Source organism: Neurospora hispaniola, assembly GCF_033458365.1.
Source record: "Neurospora hispaniola strain FGSC 10403 chromosome Unknown B0T23scaffold_4, whole genome shotgun sequence".
NCBI classification, from domain to species: domain Eukaryota; kingdom Fungi; phylum Ascomycota; class Sordariomycetes; order Sordariales; family Sordariaceae; genus Neurospora; species Neurospora hispaniola.
The window spans coordinates 1,595,204-1,611,530 of record NW_026944409.1 but is presented as its reverse complement, the minus strand read 5'-3'; the positions used below and the strand labels follow the sequence as shown (position 1 = coordinate 1,611,530).

Genomic DNA, 16,327 nt, shown 5'->3' with positions numbered 1-16,327 from the left:
GCGTCGGTTTTTTCCACTGTCACAGAGAGCTAACGGTCATTCCCTGCAGCGCACTGGCCAATGTCAAGACACCTCTGCCCCGCTTGACGCACATCGCGCTCGGGCCATATTAGCAGCTCTGCTCGCGACGGGGAGCTCCATCTGCTTGGCCTCCAAGGTTCTCACTGACAGACACCTGAACACCGTCCAAATATTTCGGCGTCGCTTCGTTCCAAGTGCTCCCCCAACATGGGTCAATGACACTCGCACAGAAAACAATGGATCTCGAGGAGACACTGGAGTCTCCAAAGTGGATGTCTCGAGTTAATCAACTCTCACCATAAACATCAAGACTTTATCATACTACTATATACTGGGGGGCCCGTTTTGCGAACTGAACTGAAGTGTTCTTCTATCAGCCAGAACTTCGTTGAAGCTGGTCTCGCACGTTTACATTGAGGTAACTACCTCTATGGGAAGGAATGACCCCAGAATCGGTGCCATTAATGCCCAAGAGCACCTTCCTCTGCGACATGCATCCCCTCACAGGAGGAATGGAGCGGTGATCAAGGTACCTGTAGCACTGCACCTTCCCGTCTCTCTAAAACTCTTCCTCTTCCAAAACTCGAAGCAGGAGGAGGACTGAATTGAACTCACAGCGCCTTCTCTTCTGTCATCGTTTTTTTTTTTTTCCCTCGAGCATCCTCCACGCAGTCTTTTGCTTTGATTCTCTCCACGACTGTGCCTGTAGTTGACATCTGATTGAACTGCAGGTACTTCCAGTCCTATCAAGTCCCTCCTGTTCAAGTTGTCGCCTTGACCACTTTCAGAGTTGCTGGGAATGGCGCCCACGAAGAGCAAGAAGCCGAAGAAGCAGGGGCAAGCAGTGGTAACCATCAGCCCCGTTTTGCGTCGGTTTGAGCTTGAAGATGTTTTCATCAACCAGCGCCACAACAATTTCAAGGATCCCCAACTGGTCCTCAAAAGCCAATTCGATCGATCGCGCGGGATGGCCTACAATTCTGGGCTAAACTCCCAGATACCCATTTGTCATCATCAGCTCATGATACACATCAAGGACAAAGCGGACGAGCTGGTCAGTCTCATATCATCCGTGTCTCTTTCGTTCTGGTGCAACTTTTAAACTTGGCGCCCTAGGTGAAATTGGAATTGGAAGACTTCACCCCAGCTGCCAAAGCCATGGACCCCCCTTCGCAGTGTACCGCCGCATGTTCACCTTCTGAGCGTGCTTTCATGTTTTGGTATCCCGTGGGGCCAGAAAGGGTGAGTGGTTGGCAACCTTGACATGGTACAATCCGACAAGACTGACCACAATGAACGTCAATGAGACAGGCGTCCCTTTTGTTCTCGATGAAAAGTACTTCTGATTTTGAAGACGTCCTCAACGAAATGAAGCGGTGGGAAGTGACTATGGCTTCCAGCAGGCATGGCTTCGGACACGGTTACTGGATAAGAAGAGAACAGCAGGGTCTTCCCTCCATTGCTCAAATCAATCCTCTGACTGTGGCCAAGTCATCCACCAGACGGCTCCGAAGATACATCACCAACGCGCGCCCGGGCCGGCTGATAGATCCCAACAATCCGCACCTAGTCCATTCAGTGAGCATTACAAACCAGCTGACTAAGAGTTCCCAATCAATCCAGTACCTACGCCAACCTCTATATCTTCAACCTCCACAAGAATGGGCTCCCGGACGTCTCCTTCAACGCTCGGCAAGCACTATTGCAGTTTCTGGGATGCTTGAAGAAGGTGTCTACAAAATCAGCAAACTGAAATCAAACCCAATCGATCGAATTAGGATGAGAAGGCTCCCATCTTCTACGGCAGGGGAAGTAGCACCCACATTGCCAACACAACTGAAAATTGCCAGGCAAACTTCGGGACCAAGTTCAAGCACCGTCAATGCAACTCGCGGCTCCACTGTCGAGCAGCTGCGACGCAGGTCCCGAGTCCGTCTTTCACAGTTCAGCAAACACTATCTGGCTGGCTTGACAGAAGCCACTAGGATATGGAATGAACACATGAGACGGGGTAAAGAGGAGAGTGACTTGGTGAGCGACCTTGAAGAGAAAGTCAGGATCTGGATGAGACATGCAAGGGTGTGTTACCGAGACCTGCACAAAGTAGAAGCCGCTACTAAGAGGAGGATGAGAGGTCAACCAGTCGGGACCGGTACGCTTCGACGATTGCCCAAACCAGGAGTAGGATCGCATTTCCCCCCCAACGTGCCTTTTGCTTCAGGAAGGCCTATGATCCAAAGTACACCTCAGTCGATAATGATACCTCCCGCCCCAGCAGGGACTTTTCCTTTGGCTACGCCTTCTCCTATTCTCTCCAGCAGATCGGCCGTCTTTTCATCTTTACGGCCAAGAAGTCATTTTGAGTTGCCCAAGCAGTTTGCTTCGCTCACAGCAACCACTCAAAGTCCACCATCTACTACGGGCATCTGGGGCGAAAGTGTATCTGCTAGTGGATTCCTGTGATCTTGTTGAACAATCGGACGGTCGAATGATTTGATTCTCCCTAGGCTAGCTGTTGCCACTTGAACGGACTTCTGCGGCGGAATGGATCGCATCCTGTATAGTATGGTACTCTGAATGGGGTTCTGTCTGGGCAATCGTCATAAACGAGTTCAGGGCAGGCGTAGCTGAACGAAAGGTACCGCCTCGACTTATAGTGTAGAGTAGACGTCAACCCAAGTTAAGCTTAGATCAACTGACTCGAGCCTTATGAGAACCTGCTGCTTAACGCGAGTCAAGTTTGACATGCTTCTCTCCCGCCCGTCTTCCATCCCAACTCTTCATCTGGCCTGTGGCCCAAAGATTACAGCCCGTAACCTCGTCCCCTGCAGGGTATATCTTTCTTTTTCTTCTTTCTCTTCTTCTTCTTCTTCTTTTTTTTCTTCATTGTGGGTTCCATCATACAACTTATCTCTCGATGCTTCTTGCAGATGTGAAGTTTACCCAATTCCAGTATCGTTTCACCTCGAGTGAAGGCTTTGAATGCAATCTGATATCTTTTCTCCACTACCTACATACATCCCTAAACTATCTCGATCACTCAGACCTTACCTCACCTCACTTACGCTCCCCGTCCCCCTTCTTCTCAGCAGCCGAATCCTCCTCACTGAATGACAAAGAAATACTGTTCACACAATGACGCTCGTCCGTCGGCGTATTGAACCCTTCCCCCTTGAAGACGTGGCCCAGGTGTCCGCCGCAGTTGCTGCAAACGATCTCGGTCCGCGTCATGCCAAAGGTGCGATCCTCGTGCCGCGTCACGGCCCCGGGAATGGTGTCGAAGTAGGCCGGCCAGCCGCAGCCCGAGTTGAACTTGTGCGAGGCCTTGTACAGGGGCGCGTGGCACCCGGCGCAGGTGTAGACGCCTGCGGAGGGGTAGTGCTTGTCGAACTTGCCAGTGCCGGCAGGTTCTGTGCCCTTCTCGCGAAGGATGCGAAATTGTTCTGTTTTTTTTTATGGTAAGTATTAATGATGTGATGATTGAGATTAGATTTGAGGGAAGTGGGGGCTGGTGAGATGAAAGTCGTGCTGATATGGGTTACGATTTGGGGAGGCAACTCACGAGGGCTGAGAACCGCACGCCACTCGTCGGCGGACTTTTGAACGGGATAGTTCTCGGGCATTTTTTGGGATGATGACGAGGAGGATGAACCGAAGAAGCTGCCCAGAAAGGGAATCGTAGGCATGGAAGACTTTAGGATTATGTTGTTTCCGGTTCTGAATGATGCGTGTTGCGGTATGCGTCGCCTCTGTGTGAAGGTGGACAAAGTGCGCAGAATGCGGAGAAGGTTGGCGGCTTGGAGATAGTAACACATGAAGGTCAACTGTTGCTGGATGTTGGATAGCCTCAGGTGTTCGTATGTTCTTATCGACGACCAAATCATTGACATTCACACCTTAGAATTGTCTTTTGAGGTTTAGAATTACAAATCACATGCGAATGAAATAGAACCAATATGGATTTATCTGCTTGAAGTTGCCCCAGAAATGACAGGGTATGTAGTGTTATTACACTAGTAACCTCTCGCTGTAAGTTGGGATCGGAGTCTTGCGTCACAGACTCGATCCCGTTACAGTATGGAAAAACAAAGCATTGATGTCACTCATGGCTGTGGCTTTCGACATCCCAAGGTATCGATCACTCTTGCTCATAAGACGGTGACAAGCCTCCGTAGATTTAACTACCGATGTCCGATAGGTATATAGGTCTATAATACCCGCCCAGACTGTTCCATGCGGGACTACAACGCTGCAGTGCTGCTTACCACAGCCATAAACTCGAGGGAGGATGATATACACAGTATCTGTCAAGATACAAAAGTAGCACCTCTATACTTAGTGTATTTGTGTTATTCAAGCCACAAGTGGCTTGCTTCGTGTGCCAATAACACGCAACGCTCGATCAAAGGGCGGTGTTGTTTAAACGGCGCCAGCTGACCCCTGTTGGACCTTGATAGTGGCGGTCCCCGGCCATCATTGACGGGGCCTGGGCGCATTGCAGTGGAGGACACTCCTGAGTCTCTGCATTGATATGTCCGGGCCAGCCATTCTTTTCTGTAGGTCGTTGAACAGCCCACCCAATCCGACTACATTTCAACGACTCGACAGCAACCTGTCCTCCGAATCCCAGCCGGCCCGGATTCCTTCTCCCATCCAGAAACCCACGGCAAAGCAACTGTTTATTGCGAACACATCGCCATGTCTCGACGCCCGCCGAACCCCGCTGCCGAACGGGCAGCCAAAAACCAGCAGACGATCAAGTCGCTCCTGAAACTCGAGGCCAACAAGGTGTGCGCTGACTGCAAGCGCAACAAGCGTAAGTTTCTGCTGGGAATCCGACCATCGTCATTACCAGGCCAGGCTATTGATAATGTCGCATACACACAGATCCACGATGGGCCAGCTGGAACCTCGGCGTCTTTATTTGCATCCGCTGCTCGGGCATTCACCGTGGAATGGGTACACACATCAGCCGTGTCAAGTCCGTCGACCTCGATGCTTGGACTGACGAGCAGCTACAAAGTGTCTTGAACTGGGGAAATGCTCGCGCCAACAAGTACTGGGAGGCCAAGCTGGCTCAGGGCCACGTCCCCTCCGAATCGAAAATCGAGAACTTTATTCGCACCAAATACGAGCTCAAGAGATGGGTAATGGATGGCCCGATGCCAGATCCCTCGACACTAGATGCTGAGGGTGACGATGATGTCCCGCTGAGTGTGGTGAAGGAGAAGCAGACTCTGGAGAGAAACGGATCTCTTCGCGGCCAGTCCAGCACTCCGACTGCGGCCTCACGATCTGTCCCCGCCCCTATTCCGGCCCCGGCTCCCGTACCCGACCTTATTGGTGCCGACCCGATTCCGGTTAGAGCCAGCACCACCGGACCGACAGCGTCAAAGGTGCCCCCGAAGGCCGAGCCTGCCCCGCCCAAGGCTACGAGCTCAAATGCTTCGCTTTTGGGACTGGATTTCTTCGGCACGGAAACTGCAGCGCCCCCAAGGCCCGCTAGTACGACGGGTACTTCGGGTGGTACCAACCAGTCGCGTCCCGATCTCAAGCAGTCTATCCTCTCTCTTTATGCCAGTGCACCTCGTCCACAGCAGCAAGCCGCGCCCTCACACTCTCACTCAGGGTCCTTTAGCGGAATGAGCGGCATGTCCTCCCCAAGCATGTCCCAGACCCAAAATGCTTTTAGTGGGCTTAATGATGCTTTCAATAGCCTCAGTTTCAACAGTCAACCCTCCCCCAAGCCCGCCCAAACCGATGCCTTTGCTAGCCTCGGTAGCTTTGGATCTCCCCGACCCTCGTCCCAGACTAGCAACAATGCCTTTTCCGGCCTAAGCGGTGGCAGCTTCTTCGACTCCAAGCCCGCCACATCCTCCCACCAATCCAAGCAGTCCATCAGCAGCCCACTGGGCTTCTCATCAACCCCTTCTCCTGCGCCAGCCTCTAAGCCCGCGCCCGCTTCCTCCGCCCTCGGTGACCTGTTTGACTTTTCCACAACAGCTACTACTACTACCGCTCCTCCCTCGGCCGCCGCCCCGAAGCCTTCATCTGACTTCAGCTCCGCATTTAACCTTTCCAAGCCCGCCGCAACCACGCCGGCCCCTGCAGCCGCTACTTCAACAACACCAAACCCTCTTGCCTCTATTGCGACGTCTAACGCCTGGTCAGATGCAGGTGTATGGGGTTCCAACGAGTGGGCCTCCGTCCCTGAGCCCCCCAAGCCTGCGGCTCCTGAACCGCCCAAGCCAGCACCTGTTACCTCTATCCCTCTTTCTAACGATTTTGGATGGGGCAACAGCACCACCACCACCTCCACTACCGGCGGCTCCTTCGCAAGCCAACCTATTGTCCCCAGCGCTTCGGGCGGCTTTGCGCCAGCACCAAAGGTGGCGGCCGATGAGGAGTTTGGGGGCTGGATGAGCAGCACTACCACACCAGCTGCTCCGAGCGGATCCAAGCCGGCTACCGGGTTTGGTGGCAGTGACGACCTGTTCTCAAACGTCTGGCAATAAAAAACCTTAGAACGGCAATTCAGGGATCTCTGATATGGGGTTCAGAGGTAACTGAGTGCAGTGTACTGGGTCTTTTGCTGTTGTCATCGAGCCTGATGCCGACCATGTACATATATAATCAACCGGCAGGTGATGTGAGAAATAGCTCGGACAAGCTTATACCAAACCAGACCCATCAAGCGTCCGAACTTGTTTTTTCTTCTATACCACCTAACCGGAAACGGGATGCTGTCCACGAGCACCATGTCATAGTTATGCTGTGGGAGTCTGATCTAGTTAAGAGTTAGGCAAATGATGGTTTATGCAAGACAAATAGGGGAATGATGAACAACGCAGTCATGCTTACATCAGCAAGTCATGTTTTGGTTTGGCATATTCACATTATAGACAACAGGTTATTGTTCGTTGGTAGGGCAAAAGTAATGCACTTTCATGTAGGATCCTCCTATTTTTCGTAAGGTGCGTGTTGCCCTCATTGATGTCCTTTCGGTGTCCTTGAAGTTTGAAAATGAAAAAAATGAAGGATGGGACTGAGAAATGTCGATGTCTGGCTTATATGTCACGACATATCAATGACAACGTAACTGAAGGCACGCAGTAACCAAATCCCAAATAAACAAACAAAACCGAACCGTCAACGCCATTGCTATGCCTTTGCATCTACCCGCCTATTGTCGAGACAAAACATTAAGCCCAGTCTGTAAACCAAAATCCACACTTCGTTCAGAATCCACCAAAACACAGACCTACGGTCCTGCGTGACCTGCTGCCCTCCCATCCATTGCCCCACCCTACATTGCACCTCCTCTGCGCAATACTAGTAGCGGCTTTTCTGGAGCAAGCGGACTGCACATCGCCTGTGCCAGAACTCCAACATCCAACAAGCTATCCGGACAAACTCCATCCTGTCTTGATGTCCGGCTTCGCACGCATCCGTCTTATCATTCCTGATATTTGTCGTTAATCGAACCGTTCCGCCCTCTACATCCTTCGCCCTGTGTTCTTGTAGTGAACCCGATGAAGAGAACCTCCCTTCCTTTCGCTTCCGGGCATGTATCCGCATGTCGAAGTTCAATAGACCCAATAGACCCAATACTCAAACGAGTTTAGCCCTCTCCCACGTCGTGACTTTTTCGAATCATTTAACCAACAAAAAGTCGATAAAGATAGTAAATGACCAGGAAGCTCCCAATAAGAATACCCGAGAGCTTGAGGATGGCGACCTTGTTCCCCGATGCGGCCATGCGGCCTAGACGGGTGGCGGAGCCTTTGAGTTGAGAGCCCATGGAGGAGAAGGTATCAGTCTGTTTGTTGTTGGTGGGACTTGTTAGTTTTATTATTTTATGCAGGGTAAAATCAAAGGAACCGTACCGTTTGGTCAATAACTTCGTGGTTGCGCGCCTGGTCGTAAATGTCAATCGTTACACCTCGAAGGGCAGAAACCTTGGAGGCTAGTTCGTCGAGGCGCGCATTGTTTTGGCGCTCGCGCTCGTAGTTTGCGGACATTTTGATAATGGTAATGGGGGGGTTGTGTTGTGGTCGTAGTCGTGTGTTGCGACTCGCTCAGCGGCCGTGTAGGAGGTTCACTGACTGTCAGTTTTGAGTATCGGGTTAATCGGAACTCGCTAATATGGCCCGAATTTCGTATTTTCGTAGATGTTATAACGTGTTATTTTGTCGCGCGCGCGGGGGTCGGCTTCGGTGTCTTGCAGCGTCCGTTGTTCGGAGTGACGCCGTGGTGTTCCTATTGCCGAGTGCTATGGGGATATCGAAAGGGGGTAGGTTGCAGCAGGTTCCAGATGCACTCAGTTAGTTCAGGGTCACAACGAAAGGACACCGGGATCATGCATCCATCATGATGGGGGCGGCCGGCTCACTGCAGTTTGTTTGATGCATACACCAGCCACAGCTACGGCCTCCTAGTCGCGAATGATGTCAGTTTCTGCCATTTACGTGTGGCTGCGCGTAAAGCACTTGCATGGTCAATGCGGGGTCCTTTTCGGGGGGAGCGGAGCCTGCTGGAGCCTTTCATTGTGCTAGTGGTCGGGCCACTGCAACTTTGGGTCCCGTCAGTCAGTCACCTAACGACGAACGCCCGCTCTGCTCTGCCCGCTGGACAAGGCCCGGGTATTCAACGTGGAAGGCGCAGGGACGGAGTAAAGTACCTAGGTAGAGGTACCTCTACAGTGGTGTACACTACTGCACAGCCCACGGCAGTGCTTGCCCAAGCCCATCCCAGCGGCTCCAGTGATCGAGGGTCCAGTGCTACCTCTACAGTTCTCACATGACGCGCGGCACGAGCTCCAGCTTCCATTTCCATGGAAGTACTTCCCTTTCACCCGCCACATCGGATCCAATGTTGGCTGTGATCGATAAATTCCATGCCACTGTTTAGCCTCGCTCATCAGTTACTCCGATCTGTGAAGAAGAGAGAAAAAAAAAAACTCTCAACGGACAATTACACCAACAAAAGAGCAGGAACAAAAGCTTATCCTCCGGGAACAAGATCGTTCATCACGAACAACAAGTGACCCCAAGGATCTCCCCAGCATCTTGACAAACCGCCGTTGTGGGGACGCCCAGGTACCAACCTCGCATTTACACAAGAAATTGACTGGGCTGATCTGCTTACTTGCTTGCCTGCCAGTGTGCCTGCAGGCATTGATCGGCCAGTGTCCCGAGAATTGACTGACGAACTCCATCTCTTTCTTTCTTTCTAATATTTTGCTGTCGCTGTCGCATTTCCACGGCATTCCCACCGCAGCCGCTCTACACGCCCTCGCCCTTCAAGACCCGCGCCAGTCCGCTATAGGGAGTTCCGCTTCGACACTTCAAGATGGGTATCAACAACCCTCTTCCGTCGTCACTTTCGTGTGAGTTTGTGTCCCCGGGGTTCCCGTGCTGTCCAGAGCCCGACCCCGCAACTCCCCTTCGCTTCGCCGAATCCGACAACCTAACATGTCTGTAACCAGCGGAATGTAAGAAGTGCGGTAAAATCCTCGCGTCCTTCATCGAGCCCAAACAAGCCTTTGGTCCCGACAAGGTGATACCGCCATCTGTGCTCGCGAATGCCAAGGTACGAAACAGCATCTGCAACCTCAACGAAAGCGACCAGGTGGTTAATGTTCTCCTAGGGTCTTGCTATACTCACCGTCATCAAAGCTGGTTTCCTCGGATCTGCCCGTTTCGGTAGCGGTCTGGTAGTCGCCCGCCTCCCCGACGGCAGCTGGTCTGCACCCACCGCCATTGCTACGGGTGGTGCCGGCTTCGGCGGTCAGATCGGTTTCGAGCTTACAGATTTCGTCTTCATTCTCAACGACGCGAGCGCCGTAAAAACCTTCGCCCAGGCTGGGTCACTTACACTTGGTGGTAACGTTTCGGTCGCGGCCGGGCCTGTCGGTAGAAATGCCGAGGCCGCCGGAGCCGCTTCGCTGAGAAGCGTAGCGGGCATCTTCAGTTATTCCAAGACCAAGGGCTTGTTTGCTGGCGTGTCTCTCGAAGGTTCTATGATAATCGAGCGAAAAGACGCCAATGCAAAGCTCTATGGTCGTCAGGTTTCCGCCAAGGAGCTCCTTTCGGGAGCCGAGCGCCCCCCGCCGCAAGCCGCTCCTCTCCTCAGCATACTCAACTCACGGATTTTTGCTGGCATGTCCTCGGGGTCTTTCGATGACCGGATGTATAACGACCAGCCCGTCTACGACAACACCCATGACAGCGTGGTATGGGGCGACAGGACAGGGAATGCCTACGGCGAGGGCCAAACTCGCGATTCCGGTTATGGGGCATCGGGTGGATCGGGAGGACAAGCACACGACGAGTTTGGCCGACCCAAGCGCGCGTCCACGTGGCAGGATGATGTGTACGACCAGCAGCCTCGTGGCTTCTCGAATAACAGGGCATCCGTACAGTACGGCCGGAATGACACCAATGGAGGTGGATTCGGCGGTGGTTACGGCGCGGCAGCGGCCCAGCAGGCGGCCGCCGACAAGAAGGTTGGCCCGGGGCGGCCGGCTGCACCGAAGCCGAACTACGCGAGCAAACAAGCCTTGATGAAGAAGAACGAGGCTGTCGCTCTTTACACGTTCAATGCGGACCAACCTGGAGACTTGGGCTTCCAAAAGGGCGAGATCATCACTATCCTCAAAAAAACCGACAGCGACAATGACTGGTGGTGAGTACACATCGTGGCATATTAATGACATTGGCATTATCGTACTAACGTGTTTCTCAGGACTGGCATGATCGGCACAAGACATGGCACATTTCCCAGCAACTACGTTAAGATGATCGAGTAAAGAAAAAGTGGATATACCTAAGCAGCGAGGTTACGACAGGCGATCTACGATGACGACTCCTTCTGAGCTCCTGAACGCAGCCGCGTGCACAAGCATATGAAGAGGACCACAGCATAAGCCACATGAGCGTACTAGCCCTACTTGGGCAAACCAGGGTTGCTACGTTCATTGGGTTTTTACGACTTTTCTTGCGCTATCTTCCCCCGTTCTTTTTATCTCGGCGTTTTCTTTTCTAACGATGACATGCATGGAATTGGGTTTGCTTTCTTGTTTCTACGTTTCTACATCTCTTTTGGGCGTCTTTGGGCTTTTCATCATGACGGAGGATCAGCAATCAGTGAGGTTCCAGGTTGAGGTATATTTGGATTGAGTGAAAGGCGAGAAGGGCGATGTTTGGTCTCATCAGACTGCGCAGCGGCACGTGTTTGGAAAGCAAGCAGTAAGACGTTGGACCGAATTGGACCCTAATGCAGAATATTAGGATCATCCTACCTCCAATGTGCTTGAATGAGGACGTAAGAGAAATGATATACCGTGAATTCTTGTTTGCTTCATTCACCACCTGAACGTCTCCCATCTCTCAAGGATGCAATCTCGGCGGTCAACAAACAGCATTACCTACAATGTTGTTAACAGAAATAGCACCAGCACTTCAGCAAACAAGTCACGGAGCGCACACAAGATCAAACAGTACTAATGCGTTGTATGCAAAAGGTCATATATACCACTCACATGTGCCGGTCAGCAAGGAGGCCAAGTTAATCCTGTTGTATGACTTCGATGAAAAGCATTTTCTATATGTGTAGCTGTTTGTAGCTTTCAGGCAGATTGTAGCAATTCCTGCCGCGCAATGTTGACCAAACTACACTGAAAGTAAGGGTGCACGGAGAGGATAGTATGTGTCACGATATATGACGGGCATAATCATCCTGGTAGCTGAGTGACCCGAGGAAGATCAGTCTCGCCCAAGGGCTTTACCCCCATAGTCAGGCTACAAATGTGGTTATACTCCGACTTACGCACAGTAGTATCTTATCTTGAAACATGAGAAAAGGCCGGAGCACCATTTTCGCGGATCAAAGCCAGAATCGATGGGCGATGATCCCTCAAGAGCATTTGTGATGTGTCGCATCTCCCGCCTTAGAACGTAAGGAAACTGAACATCCGAAATACCATGCCATTGTGAAGTAGGCAAATCCCAATAATGCTCTGTCCATAAGATAGTCGTAGTGTCTTTCGGTTAAGGGGGTTTGCGTGGTAGTTGTTATGCCGTGCAGTATCGATGTCATAGACCGGTTTCTTATAAATTTTTTTTTTTTAAAAATTTTTTTTTTTTTTTCCAACATGCCAGTGTAAATCTTGAGTCTCGTCGACCAACCGACAAACCAAAGGAATATGACGGCGCATTAATGTTAGGACATCCTGCCTCACTGCTCGGTTTCACAGATATGGATGGGATGATCTCTCATTCAACGAGTCGACGGTGGCTGAGCAGTTACATACAGAGTTGATCGCATCCCAACAGCCAAAACGATGTCACTCACCACCATGGGTAATCTTCGCCACCCAACATCACGGTGAAAAGAGGAAGCAAAGAGAATGATAGGCTACCCTCATATGTATCATCCACTTTCCTCTAGCCGCTGAGTAGTTCGTATCAGTCGCCGCCTCTCGAGGAAAGTTTCTCTGCTTGCAACCCTCCATGGACTCTCTTTATACGCCGCTCCCAATTCCAGCCCGAACGAGTTTCGGTTAAAAGACACACTCTCTTCGCCTGTAAACCTCCATGAATTTCAAATGCAGTCCGTTTTGCCACCACGTGAACTGGTCCAGAATCTTGGTCTAACGATCGATAAGGAAAGCGATAGAATACTCGAAAGCTGATAACGTAACAGCATAGTATCGCTCCTCATAAGTCGCATGCCATCACATTCTCAAGGTGAAAAGTGAAAGTTCACATGTCGTATCTCGAAGAGCATCGCCGCTAACGGATTTGCAATATCGCACGCCAAGCCGCCCTTGGGTGCAGTATTTGTGTGTGTGTGTGTGTTGGTAAGATGGGCTTCCAGAACATTTCTATGCAGTTGCTGTCAAGTTGAAGGGCGGACCGGAGATAACACTGGCTCGTTGAATCTGTTTTTCTTGGGTGGATGTCGAGGCTGGGTCCCTGTTGTTTTATCATTCCAACATGTGATGGGAGGACCAATCCCTTTAACGGTGAAAATGGTCCATTTTGTGCCAAGACTTTGGAGACTTGCTGTACTTAGCGACTTTGTTGATGCAGCCAAGCAGCGCTAGCCGGCAAATCCTGAGAGCGCATTGGTCGAGTATACCCCTGACTGCTCCATACCTGCCCTCACATTTTCTGCAGTGACAAAAGTGCTGCAAAAGCTGGTGAAAGCGAGGTAGCTGCATGGGCACAGATGTAAAGGTGGATAAAATAAGACCAGCCGATTGGCCAGATTTGGTCTTGGCACAAAATGGACCATTTTCACCGTTAAAGGGATAGGCGGTTGGAAGAGCTGCACATGTTCCGGACGATTTCCAGCTGCCGGAGTGATCCCGGGTTTCGAATGAATACAGCTACGCAGTACGTGGTAAGTACAACACAAAGGTTGATGCATCAACCTTGACTGGTTCAGACCGGCAACAAAATCAAGGGGAGAGGAGCTAAGTGGCTGGCTCAACCCATTATCTGCGGTTGTTTTGTTGCTGAAAGACACGCCGTTTTCACATGTCTCGATGAATGGTCCCTGACAAAGGCTGGACTCGAGCTTATCGCAATGGAAAAAGCGGGTCGATTTCCGCGCCGCGGTGACGGTTGCCTCCTCGACATCCCGACGATGGGCTCGAACCTTGGTCCGTCGGTAGTCGAACACCACGTCTTTGCTATGAACAGCTACTACATATGTACAAATCACAGCCTTTGCACGTGCGATAATCGGTGGTATGTAAACTCCGGTTCTTATGATGAGGTTGGGAGCATCGGTCGATACTGTGCAGTGGCAATGATACACTGGACGATCTGCCTAAATCATGGCATGTTACGATTTCTTCTTTGACAATATGAATTGGGTGTCATATTGTGTCTAGATCGCAAATCTGTGAGCCGGTTATAGGAAGGGAGCTGCTCGATAAGCGACGGCAAAGACATTCCCAGCAGACCCTCCTCCACTTGGTGTATAATCGACGCCACAAACAGCCCGAGAGGTCTTTATTCCAAATTCAGGGAAGTGATTGATTGGTGCCTTTAGACTACTAGTATACATAGTAGATAGTGAGATAGTGTACTCGGAGCATAGGTGATATCCCTCCCCCCTCTCTCACTCTGCAGAATCCCCTTTGAGTGCAAGGAGATAACTGCCCGGATTCCCATGTAGATACTAGGGACAATGCTGTAGTGCAATGCAGGGGCAAATGCCGTAAAAGAAGGGCCGAAAATGTAATGGTCCGCAATCCTGTAACGTAGCCCTGGGAGTCTGCCGGTGACCCACTGAACGGGAGCGGCTAATGTCCTTTTTTCGATTTGCGTCCATGCAGCAACTTGAAGAGTTCGTGTTTTTTTTTCTCATAGGGCTGATGAGAACGGCAACGATGGGGCAACAGTAGAGGCAGGAAAAATCATACATTACATACCGTAGCACCACGAATCCCGCCGATAACATACATGACGTGATATTGGAGTTTATCAAAGCCTCCCAAGAGACTTCCACGTCTGAATATTCGGAGGGGCGCCGTCTGGTCCAAAAGTTCAGCTTCTGAGGGTTATCGCATGGTCCCCACCTGCACAACGCAGGAGGGATCTCGCCCACATCTGGCGGTGTGTTTAGAAATCTCTGACCCGGGGCTCTTTTGTAGTGTATTTGCTGCGGAATAATGACTCAAGCATTGAGATGGAAAAGGCACTGGCATCGACGTTTCACTGGAGGAGAAGGGCCGGCTAGAGTGGAGGATTTGAGGAAAAAAAACCTTGTTCGGCCGCTCGTGTTTACGACGGATCTGGATCTTGGTTGGAGCTCGCTTCCAGCTTTGCCTCGTCTTGGCTTTGAAGGTTAATGCCCGGGAGATCGACAAGTACGGCGATGATAGTGGCCAATCGGCTCTGTGTCAAAGCCACTGATGGTTGGAAAATGTGTTGTTATGTATTTGTTGTTGGTGATGGGAGGGTACCTCGTAACCTCTAGCTGCTTCAATGTATGATCAAAGTACCGCTGCTGGCTGTCACTGGCTCCTTTCCCCTTCCTGCCAATGAGTTACGATCGTCGCATGACTGCCTTTTGCTGCCAACCTAAGGTTGCAAAAAGAAACAGACAAACAACGGGGCGATCTAGGTAGTTCCTATCCCCTTGAATGGAGTCGAGCTTCCCGCTGGAGCAGCGGTTTCCTGGCTTCGGTGAGGCTCGTGTGGCTCGGCGTCAGTCGGCATCGTCTACCGCGTTTCGGACAAGGAGGGCCCGCCCCCCCACCAGCCCACTTTGCCGCAACCGGGACCCTCGTCTGGCTCCGGCATCCGACGCCAGAGTCGCAGACGAACGGTTCGACCCTCATCCTGTGGATGTTGCACAAATTGGGGATCTGCCATTTTATGCGTACCTGACAGGTCTGTTCGCTGTGTGATTTGTCGATGGAGCAAAAACGGCTGATGCCTCGACCTGCTTGACTGACACTTGCATCCGATGGGCTGATTCGAATTTCCGTCAATGGCGCCATCGATGATCAACATTCTAGAGGTCCCTACCCAGAGAGAGGGGTTCAATGCCAGGGAGAATCGACAGAGCCAGAATCACCAACACATGCTCTCAATGGTAGCAAACAGAACACAGAGCTCAACAACGAGTTAGGCTTGCACTTGTTATCATCCATTGTTCGCTTGTGACCAACATGTTATCAAAACAGCATCGCGATTCTCTTCACCAATGTGTGATGACCTTGACATGCACTTGTGATTGGTCTCAGCGGCGTCGTTTGCCGCGTGTCGACACTAGTTGTGGTGTCCATCCTAACCAATTGGGGGAATTTCTCCCAGGAGTCTATCTGGTACAGTGAAGATCCCTGCTTTTGCAACCCCCTCCTTTTGCAAAATCCCCCCTTTTGCAAAAGATTTCGACTGCCTGCATTCCCTCTGGTGGTAATTCCTGCAACCTACAATTTGCAACGCTAACGGCCCGGATTTGCAAAAGCAGGGGTCGAATTTGGTGGGGCGGGCACTCTTATACCCGTATACCGGGGTCTAATAGCTCTAGGGGATCCACTTTTTAATACCTCTAACCATTACTAAGTGGCTAGAAGACTCTTACCTAGTCTATACTCCTGTCCTCCCTTTTGCAAACCCCCCTCTTTTGCAAAAAATCTGGGCTGCCGGCATTAGTTGCAAAAGCAGGGGTTCTTACTGTAGTGTAGAACTGCCGGCGTGGGGGCACTTCGGTTTTTCCTTCACTCGTTCTAGAAGCTGACACAGGTTCGTGGCTCCGTTCGACTCGACAATCAGCGAGGCTG

General features: G+C 51.3%; 5 protein-coding genes across 5 annotated transcripts; 3 read left to right on the top strand and 2 right to left on the bottom strand.

Annotated features, from left to right (window-relative positions):
• Positions 1-1,241: 1,241 nt before the first annotated feature.
• B0T23DRAFT_379533 (uncharacterized protein) lies at positions 1,242-2,751 on the top strand. Its single transcript, XM_062837155.1, has one exon. The coding sequence runs from the start codon at positions 1,324-1,326 to the stop codon at positions 2,482-2,484; it is 1,161 nt and encodes a 386-aa protein (XP_062692817.1). The 5' UTR covers positions 1,242-1,323; the 3' UTR covers positions 2,485-2,751.
• Positions 2,752-3,078: 327 nt separating this feature from the next.
• On the bottom strand, positions 3,079-3,836 carry B0T23DRAFT_317568 (Mss4-like protein; the record flags this gene model as incomplete). Its single annotated transcript, XM_062835006.1, has 2 exons — positions 3,079-3,464; positions 3,584-3,836. 2 exons carry the CDS (start codon positions 3,834-3,836, stop codon positions 3,079-3,081), a joined length of 639 nt encoding a protein of 212 aa, XP_062692816.1.
• A 659-nt stretch (positions 3,837-4,495) lies between these two features.
• On the top strand, positions 4,496-6,578 carry B0T23DRAFT_140103 (uncharacterized protein). Its single transcript, XM_062832339.1, has 2 exons — positions 4,496-4,837; positions 4,909-6,578. Exons 1-2 carry the CDS (start codon positions 4,720-4,722, stop codon positions 6,534-6,536), a joined length of 1,746 nt encoding a protein of 581 aa, XP_062692815.1. The 5' UTR covers positions 4,496-4,719; the 3' UTR covers positions 6,537-6,578.
• Positions 6,579-7,229: 651 nt separating this feature from the next.
• Positions 7,230-8,161, bottom strand: B0T23DRAFT_140094 (uncharacterized protein). Its single transcript, XM_062832338.1, has 2 exons — positions 7,908-8,161; positions 7,230-7,840 (listed from the first exon to the last, which is right to left on the bottom strand). The coding sequence occupies exons 1-2, from the start codon at positions 8,040-8,042 to the stop codon at positions 7,679-7,681; spliced, it is 297 nt and encodes a 98-aa protein (XP_062692814.1). The 5' UTR covers positions 8,043-8,161; the 3' UTR covers positions 7,230-7,678.
• A 996-nt stretch (positions 8,162-9,157) lies between these two features.
• Positions 9,158-10,998, top strand: B0T23DRAFT_140048 (uncharacterized protein). The gene is made up of 4 exons (XM_062832337.1): positions 9,158-9,409; positions 9,509-9,612; positions 9,671-10,707; positions 10,768-10,998. The coding sequence occupies exons 1-4, from the start codon at positions 9,373-9,375 to the stop codon at positions 10,829-10,831; spliced, it is 1,242 nt and encodes a 413-aa protein (XP_062692813.1). The 5' UTR covers positions 9,158-9,372; the 3' UTR covers positions 10,832-10,998.
• The last annotated feature ends 5,329 nt before the right edge of the window (positions 10,999-16,327 follow it).

Excerpts from the sequence above, each read along its gene's own strand:
- B0T23DRAFT_140103 (XM_062832339.1), top strand. The coding sequence starts at position 4,720 with ATGTCTCGACGCCCGCCGAACCCCGCTGCCGAACGGGCAGCCAAAAAC. Across the intron at positions 4,838-4,908 it reads TGACTGCAAGCGCAACAAGC|ATCCACGATGGGCCAGCTGG; the intron begins GTAAGTTTCTGC and ends GCATACACACAG.
- B0T23DRAFT_140048 (XM_062832337.1), top strand. The coding sequence starts at position 9,373 with ATGGGTATCAACAACCCTCTTCCGTCGTCACTTTCGT. Across the intron at positions 9,410-9,508 it reads TCTTCCGTCGTCACTTTCGT|CGGAATGTAAGAAGTGCGGT; the intron begins GTGAGTTTGTGT and ends GTCTGTAACCAG. Across the intron at positions 10,708-10,767 it reads GACAGCGACAATGACTGGTG|GACTGGCATGATCGGCACAA; the intron begins GTGAGTACACAT and ends CGTGTTTCTCAG.
- B0T23DRAFT_379533 (XM_062837155.1), top strand. The coding sequence starts at position 1,324 with ATGAGACAGGCGTCCCTTTTGTTCTCGATGAAAAGTACTTCTGATTTT.
- B0T23DRAFT_140094 (XM_062832338.1), bottom strand. The coding sequence starts at position 8,042 with ATGTCCGCAAACTACGAGCGCGAGCGCCAAAACAATGCGCGCCTCGAC. Across the intron at positions 7,841-7,907 it reads ACGAAGTTATTGACCAAACG|ACTGATACCTTCTCCTCCAT; the intron begins GTACGGTTCCTT and ends AACAACAAACAG.